This window comes from Rhinoderma darwinii, chromosome 6 (assembly GCF_050947455.1).
Source record: "Rhinoderma darwinii isolate aRhiDar2 chromosome 6, aRhiDar2.hap1, whole genome shotgun sequence".
NCBI classification, from domain to species: domain Eukaryota; kingdom Metazoa; phylum Chordata; class Amphibia; order Anura; family Rhinodermatidae; genus Rhinoderma; species Rhinoderma darwinii.
In genome coordinates this window covers 130,723,247-130,741,333 of record NC_134692.1, presented here as the reverse complement: position 1 = coordinate 130,741,333, position 18,087 = coordinate 130,723,247, and the positions used below count along the sequence as shown (strand labels likewise).

At 43.4% G+C, this 18,087-nt stretch overlaps 1 protein-coding gene across 3 annotated transcripts; it reads left to right on the top strand.

Moving 5' to 3' along the window:
• Nucleotides 1–5,379: 5,379 nt before the first annotated feature.
• On the top strand, nt 5,380–18,042 carry KDM8 (lysine demethylase 8). 3 transcript variants are annotated; one of them, XM_075830364.1, is made up of 9 exons: nt 5,380–5,430; nt 7,965–8,495; nt 9,837–9,919; nt 10,009–10,169; nt 11,688–11,820; nt 13,249–13,293; nt 15,557–15,706; nt 16,277–16,369; nt 16,449–18,042. In XM_075830364.1, the coding sequence occupies exons 2-9, from the start codon at nt 8,048–8,050 to the stop codon at nt 16,611–16,613; spliced, it is 1,278 nt and encodes a 425-aa protein (XP_075686479.1). In that variant the 5' UTR covers nt 5,380–5,430; nt 7,965–8,047; the 3' UTR covers nt 16,614–18,042. The 3 variants fall into 3 exon arrangements, with proteins under 3 accessions (XP_075686479.1, XP_075686478.1, XP_075686477.1); XM_075830363.1 differs by lacking the exon at nt 5,380–5,430 and adding an exon at nt 6,911–7,035; XM_075830362.1 differs by lacking the exon at nt 5,380–5,430 and adding an exon at nt 6,911–7,177.
• The last annotated feature ends 45 nt before the right edge of the window (nt 18,043–18,087 follow it).

Here is an 18,087-nt window from a genome sequence, read left to right as displayed (position 1 = left end):
CAGTTTGTCAGTAGTCTAGTATCTAGTTGGTTGTCTCTTCTGTATCCCATATTTTTCCAGCTTGTCTGGAGTCTAGCGTAAAATTTCTCCACTGTTTCACTTCCATCTTGCGTAAGGTCTGTCAGGTTAAGTCCTAGCTCTGCCTGCTTTTTCACTGCCCATTCTTTCAATTGATCCACCATGTTCTGCCCCGATGGCTCTGTCTGAGCCCAATTCCCTCCTACCGGGGGATCCAAATCATCCATGACTGTAGAGCTATAGATTCCCATTTTGGTATGTATGAGCTGCACTAAGTCTTCCCATGTTGCTGAATACATTTTCTGAATTTGTTCTATATATCTCCAAAAAGGGACAGGCTCTGTCTCCGGGTCGGGGGCTTTCTGAACTAAAGTCAACGCATCCCTAGGGTTCCATGGCTTATATTTATGTTCCTTATCTTTATTAAAATTCTTGTCAGCTTCAGTCGCAAACAGGTCTGTCAATACTTGTAACCTTTTCCCCACGTTTTCTAATGCTTGCGTCGTATCTTTTGACTCGGGAAGCTTCCTTGCTGCTTCTGCCTGATCCATATTACGCTGATGTCTTTCCCTTTCCTCTTTCTCTTCTGCCTCCTCTTTTTCCCTTTTCTCTCTATACGCTCTAGTTTCTACTCTTTCATCCGTTGAGCCCTCGGCTCCTCCTGTTACTGGGGTTATTCCTGCCAACACTACAGGGGCCAACCCTATTGTTTGTTTATATGGTTCTGGTACTTGTTGAGGTGAGGGGGCAAAGGGGTTTGTGCTACTCATTTTTGGTACCACTGGATATATCCCTAGGGGATTTTGCCCTCCTGGTCTTGCTGCCCCACATGCAAAACAAGTATCCCTCCATGCTTGATTCTGCTGACCACACACTCTACACGTCCATCCCCCTGGTCCCTGCGTCGTGACTACCCCATACCCCGGTGGGCTACTTGCTTTTTCCTTTCCTTGTTTACCACCTTCATTATAACAAGTGTAGTAAAACTTATCTTTACATTCTGTTTCCCTGAAACCTCCTCGTACTACTTCTTCTGACACTTTTCTCCATGCTTCTGCTTTCCCCTGTAACTTTTTATCTTTCAACCATCCACGTTTTGTGTCACAACATTCATTCCATTTTTCCGGATCTAATCTTCCCGCTTTTCCCATTCCACATGCCTTCATTAACTGATTCGTTCCTTTTGTCACATCCTTTCCCTCTCTTTCCGCCACTACCTGTTTGGCTGTCAGTCCTTGTGGGTGCTCATCTCGTAATAGGGACACCAAGTTCCCCATTGTTGCCTAGTTATAAGTGGTCGCCTATGGGCAGACCCTAAGTTATGTAGGGGGTAATTTTCCTGATAGGTGAATTCCTTTCTCACCTATTTGAGACAGTTACTTATCCCCTCGAAACTTCTTTTTAACCTTCTTCTACTCTGGCCAGAGAATTAAATTCCTTTTATAACTAGCTTACTTTCTTCGTCTGAGACACCACTCGAGTACGTGCCCTCCGCACCATAAGAGTAATATGACAAATATTCCTAATCCAAATAACAAGGCAAACGTAAAATCAAGCTGTTCATTTGACATGCCGGTTTATCGGACTGCAGAAAATTTTCGATTTCCGGGCTAAAATTTAGCCTATCATAATCCCCGTAGTCACCTGAAGCATGTACACATGTTTCTGGTAATTTGCCGGATTATCGGAATTTTTTTTTTTAAATTTTTTTTTCCTTATTCTAAAATGCATTTGTGACACAAAACTGGGTTTCTACTACATTCATACAAATACTGCCATAGAGATCAGGCACTTTATCCTGAGGGTAGGATTACATATAGACTTGACCAGATTTTTACACTAAAATATCTCTCTTTTGTGGACCTTTTTGCCTGGGATTAGTACCGGGAGGGGTGGCTCACCAGACAGGAAAATGCAGAGCAAAGTTGTAAGAATTAAGTGCTTCTTACCTTGCTGCAGCTGTGGTCTGCCCGTTCCTTAGTCTGGAGAGTCGCCACTCTAGTCCCGGTAGGTACCCGGGCTGGGTACCACTTCGTCTGGTCAAGTCCCTGTTTCGGGCGCCAATTTCTGTAATCGCAATGGGGTCACTTTACGCCTTGATCTCCATGCAGGTTCAAATCGATAGGTAGGACGAGCTGCTCGGAGAAGTAACAGATACACTGAGACATTTCTCAAGGTAAAATACTTCTAATTTATTGAACTACAACGTTCCTACTTATAGCATCAGACGAACAAAGAACATTCCATAACATATGAGTCATCTGTATATTCTAGCCTTACAGCTTCCTTTCCCATAAAAGCTCATTGGTGGAGCACCAGGTATTCCCTTATGTTTCCTTTATGCTTAGGGGGGTGGTCAAGTGATTGACCACCATCTGTTTGCAATTTCAAGGGACGGCAGAGCATCTGCAAACTATTTCTTCTCTTAACCTTTCTAAAATACCTTTATATTGTAATACATGTTCTCCTTTATAACATTTCACTCCTTATGGTCCCAAATACATTATATATGTATATTTATACCATAACAAGCCGTAACGGCATGTGCAGGCGCTTGAACGCCGTGTCCATTACGGACGTAACTGGAGCTGGTTTTCCATGGAGTCCATGGAAAACGGCTCCGTTTACGTCTGAACAAGTGACAGGACACATCTTTGGCGGGGGCGTCTATTTACGCGCCGTCTTTTGACAGCGACGCGTAAATATACGCCTCGTGTGAACAGACAAACGTCAGCCCATTGCTTTCAATGGGCAGATGTTTGTCAACGCTTTCAAGCCGTATTTTCGGACGTAATTCCAGGCGTAAAACGCCTGAATTATGTCCGTAAATAGGCCGTGTGAACATACCCTAAGAGTGGTATAGACTCACAGCAGATTGACAGAGGTGTTGTGGGGTACCAAGGCAATGTTTAAATCTGTTAGCAGAGCCTACAGAGAAAACGTATGAGAAATGTAGAGAAAAAGTTATGGTTATGTGGCTGACACTTTTTGTCCTCAGAAAGTCTGCAAAATTAGGCAAGTCCTCTGCAATTTTTTTGTTTTGGAATTTCACTGTTAATCGCATCTTAACCTAAAGTTGGTAAACTGTCTAGTCAAGTGTTACATATTAGGTTATCTATATGAAGTGTAGCCCCCTAAAATGTTTCTTTCTCCCAAAGAATATAGTATCAAAATGAGGGGACCCATCATACGAGCATCATGTGTCAGACTGAGGTACCTCGGACAAATCATAGGAAATGTTTCTGAAGAATCCACAACTACAGAGAATATTAACTCAAAAATGTAATACACCCTACCAGAAAGTGTTCCACTTCAGATGGGGTTACATTGACCTCATGGGCCTAATTGTGATTGGGCTTGAAAACTGCTTCAGAATCTGGGCCCTCTGGGAATCCCGTGGTCTTCTGGTCGGCCATTCAGACCCTTAGGACCGGATACCTGCATAGTTCATATTCGGAGTGATTGAAATATCAGCTGCATCTAACTGGGGTTACACAGGTCCCCAGAAGGTTATTCTGAGCCCCATGCTCCATCTATACATGACATCTGCACGTCCACTTTGAATTGCATTGTAAGTTTTGTTGATATCTTTGCACATGCAGGACATAAAGTCTAATCGGTTAGGCCCCATGCACACGACCGTGCCCGTAATTATGAACCGTAATTACGGGCACGGCCGGCCGTGGACAGCTGTGGTGGGCCAGTCTGACTCTGTATGGCAGTATGACGATACATAGAAATGATCTTGTATGGAATAGACAGGCAGCTATGGATTAAACACTTTGATATGCTATTAAGAATCAGAGGCTACTGCTGTCTTATATTTTTGGGGTTAGCGAACATAAAAAAAATGATAAGACTCTAGGGGAAAAAAATCAAATAGAACATTCTCATTGGTAGGACAAGTTGTAGGTGACGCAGGTGGTGCTGCGTACAAACAACAGTGAACCAAGATAAGGGTGCCAGGAAGATGTCCCAAAACGGCTAAATTGGATTAATTCTAATCTAACATCTCTTCTTAATTATTCCACCATGGCCTCTAGTGGTTACGACAGACTGTGAGTTTTGGACCTCAAACATTTTTCAAAGGGCATCAATAATATATTTTATATGTACATATGATCTATTAGTTTTAGATTAGAAATTAGACCCTTATAAGAGCCATTCACACATGGGATGCCCGCATCCTCAACCATATGTAATATTTGGGGGTGATTTAGCAACACACTCGACCACCGCTCCATTCAATGTCCTCTTTACTGACAGTAAGGAGGAAAGGGGGTTCCGGAGCCCGTTCTCATGGTCGTGGGGCCCCCAGCAATCTGAAAATGATCACCTATCCTGTGGATACGTGATGAAGATATTGATCAGTTATTAAGATTGGTGCAATCAAAAAGTGAAGCATTTGCCCCTTGTTACCAATCAGATCACTTTTGTTTATTTTCTAACTAAAAAAACAAAAAACCTTGCGTCTACTATTTGGCTGAGTGCCAAAATAAATATGGGTGCCACCACATGGTGCCTCTCGGCCAAACAGGTTAAGAATCTCCTTCATTTGCATACAACATGCGCTTTAAATCAGCGTCCCTAATGGGAATAAATGGGATTTAGATTTAGATGCTCTTTCTCAAAGGTGTCTGTATGCCAGACTCCTGTTAAATTACAGAAACCAACTAGCAGCTCCTTGCAGCAAGACCCCCCTTCCCCCTTATTTTAAGTGGTGGCGGAGTGATTCACAATCTACAGCCGGACATCCCCTTTAAACTCCCAAGAAATATAAGAGTTGTTTTTCAAAAGAGACATTCACAGAAATTGACACAGAAACTAGCTGACACTGGATATTTGTGCAGGAAGCAAGAAGCACACAGAGACAAATCTTCCCTTACAATCATTAAAGGGTAACTAAACTTTCAACAAACTTCTGACATGTCAGAAGTTTTGATTGGTGGGGGTCCGAGCATTGAGACCCCCACCAATCGCTAAAACGATGCTCGTGTGAGCGCTGAGCCGCTTCGTGTCTGTTCGGCTTTTTCCGGAAAGCCGATGTAGCGGTGTACGGGCTCATAGACTTTCTATTGAGTCCGTACTCCGATACATTGATTTCAGGAAAAAGCCGAACAGAAACGTGGGGGTCTCAGTGCTCGGACCCCCACCAATCAAAACTTCTGACATGTCAGAAGTTTGTTGAACATTTAGTTAGCCTTTAAAGGGTTCCTGTCATTTAAAAAAAAAAAAAAACGTCTTATATATCTTTATAACAGTATGATTGATGGGGGTCCTGGTGCTGATACTACCCCCCCCCCCTCTCCGACCCCCAAACTCTGATTGCAGGATTAAAGGAGGAAAAGAGTTTGGTTGAGGTCGGCCTCCCTTCTTCTTTTTCAACTTCTCCTTGGATAGCTGACCAGAGAGGTATACGTTCCCATAAAAAAAAAAGTCTAAATCCCATACACGACTAATCCTACATCTCCCATCAGAGGCGGAAAAAGCCAATCTGTTGAGCACTTCTGCCACCTTTATTCCAGAAACTTGGGGGTGTTTTGGACCGGTCAGAAGTTTCTTGAAATGATAAGATCCAATGCTTGTTAGAAGTTCTGATCTGTCTGGACATTGACTTCTAATGTAACAGAAAATGTAAAGCAACTAAGTACTATAGAAAACCAGCCTGCGGGCGTAAACCTGACAAGAGTGTGTCAAAAGGAATCCTATGGGAATATTGCAAAATAAATGTATATACTTTTATCGTAAATAAACATATGATTCAAATATAATGTGAACAGAGCCTAAAGAGGAGTCTCAGCCTTGTACTTTGCTCTCATGAACTTGCTTATTAAGCCATTTCTTAGTTATATCTGGCAAAGTTGGGTGACAACCACGATGGCGGCCATTACAGCTCTCACAGGGGTAGTCATCCGGTTTTCCAGGACTCCTAAATGGCAACTCTTAATTGTCGCAGAGTGACACATCACCTACTCCTATATGGGCAGATTGTCCATGCAGGAGTCTGGAAAAACTGGGTGACATTTAATGAAAGTCATATTGGTTATTACCCAGCTTTTTTAGGGACTGATATCATTGGCTGAATATAACTTTTAAGGCCTCGTTGACGTCTGCATTGGAGGCTCCGTTAGGCGTGCGTCGCAGATCCAACAGAAAATACGGGAAGCAATAGTGCAGCATACAGCAGTATTGTTTACGGCAAATCCACGGACATCCCAACAGAAACCTGACGAAACCTATTAAGGTGAATTGGTTCCACCGAGCGCAGGTGGTGTCTGTCGTACAACGGAAGTTATTTCCGTTGTTCTGTACCTCCGATAGAGCAGAACAATCGAAGAACCGATCCGGATGTAAACCCAGCCTAACAAGTTGACATATAAAGGAATTATATTTTCTTAAATTTTTTTTATCTCAAGATATTTTTTTTTCTCATCTGAATTGTTATGTAATTATTATAATATTTATTTTTAAATGAGTTCATGTCCCTTTAATAAAAAAATAAAAAGTACAAAAATGTAAACTCCAGTGGAAGGAGCGCTGAGCTGACAGAACGACCACACAATTGGTATGTGCACACACACTAATTACGTCCGTAATTGACGGACGTATTTCAGCCGCAAGTAACGGACCGACCACAGTGCAGGGAGCCGGGCTCCTAGCATCATACTTATGTACGATGCTAGGAGTCCCTGCTACTCCGTGGAACTGCTGTCCCGTACTGAAAACATGATTACAGTACGGGACAGTTGTCCTGCAGAGAGGCAGGGACTCCTAGCATCGTACATAACTATGATGCTAGGAGCCCGGCTCCCTGCACTGTGTTCGGTCCGGGACTTGCGGCCGAAATACGTCCGTCAATTACGGACGTAATTAGTGTGTGTGCACAAAGTGGTGCCCGCTGACGCGCTTTATTCAATCAGAGGCCGCCTCCGTCCGGCCAATAGCAGAGGTGGCGAGGCGTGACGTCACCGGTGATGCACGGTGTGTGAGTGCAGGAAGGGGCGGGGCGTGCTGCAGGTACACGGGTCGCTAGTGTCGGCTGCACGCCGCTGTATTATTGCCGGGGGATGGTGACTGTCTAGTCTGGCCGTGAATGTGGCGACCGAGGGCTGAATGCAGCATATGAAGAAGTTGCAATGGCTCTGTACACGTTCCGGAGGTACAACTGCCAGCGTGTGTTAAGATGTATGCTGGGAGTTGTAGTTTGACTGCAGCACCACTGCTTCCTGATGCCACCACAACTCCGTTATTTATATCCTGTGCCTAATGCATTCAGCCGGAGATGTTGGCTATGTGCAAGAATCCGCCCTGTGACCCATAGTGCATGACATAATATAATCGCACGACAGCCGTGCGCTAATAAACGTAGTGCACTTAGTCAAGCGTCATTTATATTGCCATGCTCAAAAAAAAAAAAAAAATATGCCAACCCTTTGGTGCCAGGCATAACAAAGCAGACATTGCCACACAGCCCACAGCAATTTGCAGGAGATACAGGCGACATTGCTGCGGGGTGAGACGAGTGACCCGCCTATACAGGCCGGTCGTCTCCAATCTGTGACCTTCCATCTGTTATGAAACTACAACTCCCAACAGCCGCCGTCTGTCTGGGAGTTGTAGTTTTACAGGTTACAGACCACTGGAATGGCGAGTGTCAGGACCAGTCGTAGGCCTGGGCATCTATGGGGGTTTTCCTATTTTATGTAAATACAGAACATTCATTATATAGTGTAAAGTTCTGCAACTTTCTAATGTACTTTGTGTATCAATTACTCACCTTTTCAAGATCTCTGCTTACGGTCAATGAATGGGAACATTCTTCTTTACATCCAGGAGCTTAAAAAAAACAACCTATAATGACATTCCCAGTTCTGATATGCTGTAATGAGCGTTTCCATTCACTGACAGTACACAAAATCAATGAATATTTTTGTTTTCTTTCACAGGTGTAGACAGTGGTATGTAGAAACCTGTTATGTAACTGGTGGAACTAGTATGAGGTAATGCAAAAAGTTCCTAGGACAGAAGGATGGACCAGGTGCAGAACTCGCTGTGGTCCCAGATCAGGTCCCTATTGCCCCAACGTCTTGAGGAGTTCCCACAGGATCTGGGCCCAGAGGTGGATGGAGCCATTGCTGTGTGTATGAAGGAGGCCGCGGCCTGTATCTATACGGGTGACCCCGCACGATGTGGACAGCTGGGGGAGCTGATTATGGACTACAGCTGGGAGAAGTTGAATGGCTGTAACTGGAAGGACGTGTCCCGGGACTGGAGGACTGCATATTCCTATGGCTGCCTGTTTAAGGTGGTCGGAGTTTGTGGGGTCCCTGTATTCAATAAGGACGAGGTTCTGCGAGTGTGCGACATGTCGATGCTCCTGGGAGCCGAGATCATGAACAATGTGATAAGTAGAATCATCCAAATTTTGAGCGATCCCCACGCCAAGGAAACCGTAAAGCCCCCAGAGGGCACAAGAGGTATATCATCTATGGGTAATGTGAAATGAACGGGGACGCCAAAAGAGTCCAACAGAACCCATTGACTTCAATAGGTTTCGTCACAGTGTCCATCATATTACTGAACAAAATGGCGCTGCGTGCTGCATTACTTTGTCACGGATTTTTGGCGGAATTAGTGACAGAGGCTCCTAAGAGATGTGGGCAATGCCTTTAAGGGTAGGGGGACACAGCGTAAACACTGGATTTTCCGCAACGGCTTTCATTGTGGAAAATCTGTAGCGTATTACAGTAGTAGCAGAGTGGATGACGTTTGAACAAATCTCATCCACGCGGTGCGGAAAAAATCAGCCGAGAAACGGTTTGTAAAGTGACCCGCGGTTCGTTTTTTAATCCGCGGCATGTCAACTTATGCTGTGGATTTGTTGCGGGATTTCCCCATTAAATTCAGTGGGAAGGTAAAACCCGCAACAAATAGCAAATGTTGCGATTTTTGCGGTGGAAAAGCTGCGATCCCATCGCAAAACTGAAGAAAACAAAAGACGTTTTTTTGTTTAAAATGAATTAAAAAAATTAATACTTACCCCCCTGGCATTGTCATAGCGATGTGTTCTTCTATTCTCCGTCCAGGTTCATCCCATGTGACTGCTGCAGCCAATCAGAGGCTGCAGCGGTCACATGAGCTGCAGCGTCCTCCCAGGAGGCCGGGCATCACGGAAAATAGAAGAACACATTGCTATGACAATGCCAGGGGGGTAAGTATTAACTTATTTTTTAGTGCGTTTTTCGGGCGAAATTCCCTGCGGATTCGAGGGTGGACACGCTGCAAACTTTTACGCTGCGTATCTGCCCTGTGTGTACATCGCCTAAAGGACTATTCCCATCCTAGACATTTATGGCATATCCATTGACATACATTTCAGAACAGTGGGACTTCTGGGAACGTCACGTATTGGGAGAACATGACCCCCATTTGCTAACTCCGCAAACCTGCCAGTATGTGTTTAATTTTCCAGCAGCGCCACCACAGGGGAAATGAAGTATTACACATTAAACATTCATATCAATGTTGTGTCTGTGTAATGCAGGACAGGTCAGGTCCTCCAGAGCGAGGGACCTTCTTCGTAACTTCTCTTCGCTCTGGCCAAGAGATGAAGATCCTGAACAGAGGACCCCCCCCCCCCCCCCTATTACCTCAGAATTCCCTAATAGGGTGTATGACAATGGGTTTTTTCTAAACTAGACAACCGCTTAAAGCCTGAATCTTATTCATGACTGTGATCGATCTTTGTAAAAAAATCTTTCACCTTAGAATTTGTTCTATACGGAAATGTTTGATAAACTCTGTTTCTCCTTCTGCAGTCCTGACCCACAAAAGCCATAAGAGGCACAGAGATATTCAAGGAAATGACCCGGAAACCGAACCAAATGGCAAAATCCCGGAGGTACTGTGTGCAAATTATTACTGAGACCTTACCTGTGTATCCTGCCAAATGTTACACCGCTGTAATATCCTGGTTGTTATTCTGTACAGAAAATACCTCGTGCACTTACCCCGGTCCTGCATGTAGATACTACAATCCCAACCGTCCGCTGCCCCTCGCTGGAAAACTTCAGACACAATTGCCTGTTACCACAGAAAGCTGTAATACTGGAAGGAGTCATTGATCACTGGCCATGCATGAAAAAATGGAGGTGAGATTTAAAGGGACCATTCTATATTGCTGATTATTAGTGTAATACTGGCAATGCACCACTAGGTCCTGTTATTGAATCCCAGAGTTTCATGACTGCTTAAAGGGGTAAGAAATTGACGGCCTATGCTCAGGATTGGCCGTCAACATCTGATCGGTGGGGGTCCGACTCCCAGCACCCTCGCCGATCAACTGTTATTAAAAGGGCCACGGCACTTCATTACTGTCACTGTCCGTACTGTGAATCGCAGACACACTTGTAGCAGTGGTTCACAGTATTACATCCTTTTCCCATGTACTTCAATGAGAAAAGGCTGTAATAATGTGAACCGCCGCTACACGTGTCTGCAGTTCACAGTACGAGCAGATAAGGAATGAAGGGGAAGCAGCGCACGTACAAGCGCCGCAGCCCATTAAAATCAGCTGGGGGACCCGGGAGTCAACCCCCCACCGAGTAGATATCGATGGCCTATCCTGAGAATAAGCCATCCATTTCCTATGACTGGACAACCCCTCTAAGGGCATTGGTGGCTGAATAATATTTTTCCATGAATAGTTTGAGCCTGCGAGTCTTGCTTTCCCTGACCGCACAGGCTGATTGACAAGTTTCCTCTGTGTGTTTGTGTATACAGGAGAGCTGTCAATCACTGTGTGGGCGGGGGAGGAAGGATGCACAGGCTCCCTCTATGGCCGGGTTCCCACGTAGCGTAAACGCTGCAGAATTTCCGCAACATAATTGTGTGCGGAAATTCTGCAGCATTTACAGTAACAGCAAAGTGGATGAGATTCCGAAAATCTCATGTCCACGCTGCGCAAAAAAATGCATCGTTAACGTTAAAAAATTTACCTGCGGTGCCGATTTCTTTTTCCGCAGCATGTCAATTTATGCTGCGTTTTTGTTGATTTTCTGTTGCGGGTTTTCCCTATTGAATTCAATGGGGATGCAAAACCTGCAACAGAAAGGCAAGTGTTGCGACTTTTGTGGCGTAATCGGAGCGATTACACCACAAAAATCACAACGCCTGAGTTTTTTTTTTAATTATACTTACCCAGAATGCCTTCCTTTTTCCTGCAGTCCGGCTTCCTGGGATGACATTTCATCCCATGTGACCGCTGCAGCCAATCACAAGCTGCAGCGTCATCGTAGGAGGCCGGAGCGGATGTCAAAGGAGGGAGGGGGTAAGTATGAGCACTCTTTTACGCAGCGGAAATTCCGTCCGAAAAACCGCACCACAGTGTGGTGCGATTTTTTTCGAACGGACAGTGCTGCGGCTTCCAGGTCGGATCCGTGGGAACACACTGACTAAAAATCATAGAAAACGATATATCACCGAGAACAGCGCCTCCCCCACTATTCTATGCTATCCTCAGATAGGAGACCTGACCGATTCACTTTAAGCTGGCGTGACCTCCAGGTCTATAGATGTGATATAAGCGGTATCGGAGTCTGTTGGAAATCACGTGATAAACTATATCAGTAGAAGTCTGGCCTGTTCATATTGTGATGATACCCAAACAGTGTGGAGTATATACAGAAGGTGGCTGGATGTCGCACCGTGCCCGTGGAGCTGGGATCTAGATACACTGACGCAGAATGGTCTCAGAGCCTGATGACTGTAAATGACTTTATCAATAATTACATTCTGGATCAGGTAAGTAACACATGATTTTTTTTAATCAAAGTTCTCATGATGAGTTTGCTAAGCAACTGAACGTACAAAGCTTCAATGTTCTCCCATACACTGAATGGATATTCGGCCTGATCCAACAAACACCCTATACAATAGAAGGGCAGTGACCAGACCTCCGCGTTGCCCACAAGTCGTGGTAAAACCACGGGATGGCAGTGACTTTGTTTTTCTATTACATTTTTTGTGGTGCATTATCCTTAGACTCTTCTAAAAAAATGGGTCTGTTCACATGAGTGTATGTGAAGTAGATAATCCATTCTGGATTTATTTATTTTACCGAAAATGGGTATGGTGCCCAGAAAGGGAAAGATGTTCTATCCTCCACTGCTAGGATCCAATCCTGTTTTTGGTTAAATAGGAAGAAAATACTTTTTTTTTAAAAATTTCTATATTCTTCTCAATATAAACTGACTCTAAATACTACAAACAGAACACTTATGTAGTCATGAAAATGTCATCCAATGGAAAACCCATTTTCATATATCCAATGAGGGATATCGGGGTCCCTCATTCAGGTCTCTCATCTATTGAGTGCAGTGTGGTTACAAAGAGCGTCTGGAGTACTCAGCACATTTATGCATTATACAGAAAGCCCAATCATTTTAATGAGAACTGTGTAATTTTTCATTTCTCCTGTGGCGGTGCTGTGGGGAAATGGAACACTTTCTGCCAGGGTTTCCAGCTGATCACTAGTGGACGTAGCAGCACTCCCTGCGATCAGCTTATTGTCAGGGGACCTTTCTAACAAAAAGGGATTGTCCAAAGCAGAACCTCATTAAACTTTTTTTTTACATAGTACCGGAAAACCCCTTCAAGTCTAACCCAGGAAAAAATACAATAATGGATCTCTAAACTACTCTTACTGACATCTATACATGTGACATGTCCTGTACTATAATAGAATTTAAGAGATGATTGCAGAGGAAAAAATGGGATATGAACGGCGCTGCAACTCAAGAATGATGCTTGGAATGGTTATAATGATAAGATCTTTTATTCAATAGGCTACGCGTTTCAATGCCGCACCGGCATCTTCCGATGGCCTGAGGAAGATGCCGGTGCGGCATTGAAACGCGTAGCCTATTGAATAAAAGATCTTATCATTATAACCATTCCAAGCATCATTCTTGAGTTGCAGCGCCGTTCATATCCCATTTTTTCCTCTGCAATCATTTCTACACGGAGACCCATTGGTGTGACCGTCTGGGATTTCGGCTGCAGCACTTACCATCCTACGTGACTGATCTTACTTCTTGTGGTAAGCCTACACCTGTCACATTTTGACTGCTATTTTTGGGCTTACTTACGCTATGTGGCGCCGTGTGTTTTTTCTTGTATCATTCACTTATAATAGAATTTACTGATTTATTGCTTTATCTTTTTTATAAGCCGGCTCGCAGGGGATACCTCGCTCAGCATCAACTGTTTGATCAGGTAATGGGGTATGATTGTATTTAAGGAGGATCTGTCACTAGTTTATTAATTCCCTACCTCCTAACTAATCTAATAGGCGCTATGATGCTGATAACTACAGTGTAAATTGTGTTTCAAAACGTTTATTATTTGCAAAGTTATGAGCTTTCTTCTAAATATGCTAATTTGGCTATACTTGCCATATGGGAGGTGACTCTTTCTTTTCACTCTGGGCAGTGTAATGTTTTCTGTATGACGCTGTCCAATCAGCATCATACAATTCTCCTCTCTCCAGCCCAGCAACACAGCGTGATCGTATAGTATACAGCTTCCAATCCCGAATGGGTTTTCAACTGGCGATAACTCCGGTTGTTTCACAGCTAGAACAGTGATCAGATTAGAATCTCATCTTTCATATGCCACCAGGACCGCTGTTCTAGGTGGTCCACAGCCGGAGATATGGCTATTTGAATTGATCCCCCTTCCCTCCAGCCTCAGTCTCTCACACTGTGTGAAGCAGCTTCATGCTGATAGGACAGCGTCAGAGGCTGTGAGGAGGCTCCGCCTCAGGAGATTCGCTGCTGTTACCTCCCACTTGTCTAGTAAAACCTCATTTACATATTTAGAAAAAAGCTCATAACTTTTAAAATAATAAACATTTTGGGACACCATTTTCAGTGTGACAGCACCTATTAGATTAGCTAGGAGATAGGACAATACTAAACTAGTGACAGATCCTAGGAGATGTCCAAGTCCCTTGTTTTCCACATCTTCCCTAATACTGTATTTAAAATAAATACTTACTGTATAAAGGTTTAGGGTGATGCTTTATTTTTTTTTTGTCAAAGCCCAAAAACTTGGTAGGCAGACAAAACAGCAGCGGGTGGCAGATTTTGGTAAAGCTGCCCTCTGTCTCTAGTTATGATGTTGTTTAAAATCTTAAGACCATGTACACCGTTGTGTTTTTTTAAAATCAAAATCTATAGCAGTGTGTTTGATGCCACTTTCTAATGACTTTTTATTAAAAAATTATTTTTCGTTTTGAGATACAGCTGCTTTGTATCCTGTATACAGAGCAGCTGTATCTAGAACTGAAACCTAAATCCGTCAGATGAGCGGGACTGATGGGTTCAGTGACAGTGGGTCGAGACACGCCGGATCGAGTTGTTACCGATCACATTAGATGTGATCGATAACCGGTGGTTATCGATTATCTTCGGGGCAACAATAGGATTTAACAGATAAAATTGCAACCTCCCCAATCCTTATTGCCCACAACAGCAGGCATGGAAGGACAGTATGGCAGCCTCTATAGACATGGTGTGATCTAATGTGTATGGCCGGCCTAAAACTTGCAGGAGTGAGGAGAGCGCCCCATGGTTTTCCCAGTGTTGGGATTTGATTACCCAACGTCCTCCCATACATAAGTGGAGTTCTTCTTGAAAGATGAAATGATATGTTATAGATACATGTGGGTAGAGGACATTGGTGAAGTGTGTGATCTTGGACCACCACTGGTTTCCTATAGAGCGGTTATATCCCTTTGGTACTACTTGGAGATCATGGTTACTGAATGTCTAACCTAAGGAAAAGTCAATTGAAATCAATGGCAGTGTGCTTAGAATATTGTATCAGAAAGCTCTGTGCAGTGCCAAAGGGGTCTGATGTCCAATCATTTTGACTAGATTTACTCTGAAATACTTTTGCTAAACATGACATACATACAGTTCCTGTATCCCTTTATTGTATTCAACCCTTGCAAGAGAAAGAGAATAGGTATAAAATATGTATTTTCTGGTCATTTAAGAACAATTTAATGTCTATATGACAGGTTAAAGTGTAACTAAACTTTCAGAAAACCATTGACATGTCATAGTAACTTGTCGAGATCTGAGACCCCCACTGATCGCTAAAACGAAGGGGCAGAAGCGCTCGGGTGAGCTCTGTGCCCCTTAGTTTATGATCGTCTCTCCTATGAAAGCCGAGCGAGCGGTGTATGGCTCAATAGAAAGTCTGAGTCCGTACACCGCTCGCTCTGCTTTCCAAAGAGAGCCGATCAGAAATGAAGGGGCAGAAGCGCTCACCCGAGCGCTTCTGCTCCTTCGTTTTAGCGATCGGCGGGGATCTCAGGGGTTGGGCCTCCACTGATTAAAACTTCTGACGTGTCAAAGTTTTTATGAAAGTTTAGTTACTTTAATGTTTGTTACGGAGAATTTGGACCTTTTGTAAACATTGCAGACCGCCGTAAGTGAGTTGCATGATATGTCTTCTATCTTGGGAACAGATACGCGAACTTAAGGAGGATATTGGTATTCCAGATTACTGCTGCCTCGGTGAAGGTGATGAAGATGATATCACTATTAATGCTTGGTTTGGGCCAGCAGGAACGGTGTCTCCTCTTCATCAGGACCCTCAGCAAAACTTCCTAGCACAGGTAGTTGTTTTCTACTTCACCTGGTCTTTTTTCTTTCCTGCCTACTTGCACCATTTAGGGTTTGTATCGCTGTCAATTTGTGTTTTTTGCCGCGACATGTGAACACACGATCTGTCACCTCTCCTGACATGTCTGGTTTAGTAAATACTTGTATTCGCCATAATATAACTATTCTGGAGCATCTTTTCCTTTATGCCGTTCCTCTTTTATTAATCAATTGATAACTGGATGTCTCACCCGTTGTGGGGTGTCTTGTCCTCTTAACTGCATTGTATCAGAGTAAAACAATATGGCTGCTTCCTTTTGGGAAACAGCGCCACTCTTGTACTTGACCTGGGTGTGGTATACAAGTGAAATGTATTAAGCTGCAATACCAGACACAGCCCATTGACGAAAGTGGCGCTGCATCTGAAGAAAGCAACCATGTTTTTATCATATTATACAACCCCTTTAAGAGATTGCCGGTTCACACCCCGCAGCATTATTTTTCATAATTTCACGCAGCAGCTGTGAGCAGTATGAAAACCTGTAGTTGGCCGCGTATTCACGTGTATATGATTTTTATTTTAGGTCGTAGGCAGAAAATACCTCCGTTTATACTCCGTGTGTGAGACAGAACGTCTGTACCCATTCGATAGCTCCCTTCTCCACAACACCAGCCAGGTAAGTGACCTTCTCCCTCACAATGACTCCATAATGGTTCTACATTACGTCTCTAATAACCGCCTTTTATCCGTTCCAGGTAGACGTTGAAAATCCAGACACAGACAAGTTCCCTGATTTTGCACAAGCCGTTTATCAAGAGTGTATCCTGTGCCCGGGGCAGATCCTGTTCATACCAGTGAAATGGTGGCATTATGTTAAGGCTTTAGATATAAGCTTTTCTGTCAGTTATTGGTGGTCTTGACCATGGACTTTATTAATTGAGCAATCCTATATAATAACGGACCCCCAGCAGGGTGACCACCACGTTACAGTGAAGCACAGAGATGGTGGTCACCTGGTTGTCATATAGTCTGTTACCATAGGGTTCAATGGTGATCTAAGTTCGGTTCAGTAGAGCCGTGAGGGGTCTGGGTTTTGTGGCCATGTTACAGCCATCTGACTCCGGCCTAAGGCTATGCACACACTGCGTTTCTTCATGACCTATACACCAAATGTATCCATAGACTTATATGGACCAAACGTTTGCATAAGTTTGATGAAAACATCAGGAGATATTCCCGGCGTAGATGCCAAATGTGCAGCATCAGTGTGAACAGAGCCCAAATCTGCTGCAGCACCATTTCCCTACTCGTAACATAAGTTGAAAAAAACCACAGGTCCATCAGGTTCAACCTTTCTCCATAAATTACCCATCATTCATTGCTTGATTAATTATAACCCTCAATGCCATTCGTAAATAAATTAGCATCTAGCCCTTTTTTTAAATGCTGACATAGTATCTGCCATCACTACCTCTTAGAGAAGGGCATTCCATAGCTTGACCGCTCTAACTGTAAAGAATCCTTTCCTATATTGATGTCTGAAACGTCTTCCACACGCAATGGGTGTCCCCTGGTCCTTTGTAAAGCCCTTGGAAGGAACAGGTCATGTGCTAGTTCTGTATTGACCACACATATACTTGTACATATTAATAAGATCACCTCTAAGATGTATTTTTTTCCAAGCTGAACAAGCCCAATTTTTCTAGCCTTTCATTGTAAGCGACACCTCTCATCCTATTTAATAATCTAGTTGCTCGCCCTTGAACCCTCTCCAGTTCTCCTTTGTCCTTTTTACAATGTGGACCCCAAAACTGAATTCCATATTCTAGATTTGGCCTTACAAGGGATTTATAGAGGGGTATAATCTTACTTTTGAATCACAGGTTTTTATCTCTCTTTTTATACACTCTAAAATCCTATTTGCTTTTGCAGCTGCTGATTGACATTGAGTGCTGCTTAGTTATTTGTAACCAGAATACCCAGGTCCTTCTCTTGTTCCGTTACCACATTTAATGTATAGGAATTATTGCGTCCTAGGTGCATTACTTACGATGTCCACAACAATTTATAAAAATGGTGTTGGCTTCTACAACAAAAAAAATCTGTATGTTATTTAAATACATGTATAATTTCATAACGATAAGGGGCATGTCGCCATCTGCAGACCTAAGAAGTAACTGCTCAAAGGAAAAGTGATCATCAGCATCACTGTCCATTACTGATTTCACCCTTGTACCAATCTGACAAGATTATAAATTGTGGTGAACGCTCTTAAAGGTCTAAGGAAGGTATGAACTAATATTTTAGGGTTTATTTTAATGATGCATTAAAATTTTATTTTTACTGGAACAGTCGTTCTTCGTTTAAACGTGAACTCGAGGCAGTACTAAAGAA

Excerpts from the sequence above, each read along its gene's own strand:
- KDM8 (XM_075830364.1), top strand. The coding sequence starts at position 8,048 with ATGGACCAGGTGCAGAACTCGCTGTGGTCCCAGATCAGGTCCCTATTG. Across the intron at positions 11,821-13,248 it reads ATAATTACATTCTGGATCAG|CCGGCTCGCAGGGGATACCT; the intron begins GTAAGTAACACA and ends CTTTTTTATAAG. Across the intron at positions 15,707-16,276 it reads AGCAAAACTTCCTAGCACAG|GTCGTAGGCAGAAAATACCT; the intron begins GTAGTTGTTTTC and ends TTTTTATTTTAG.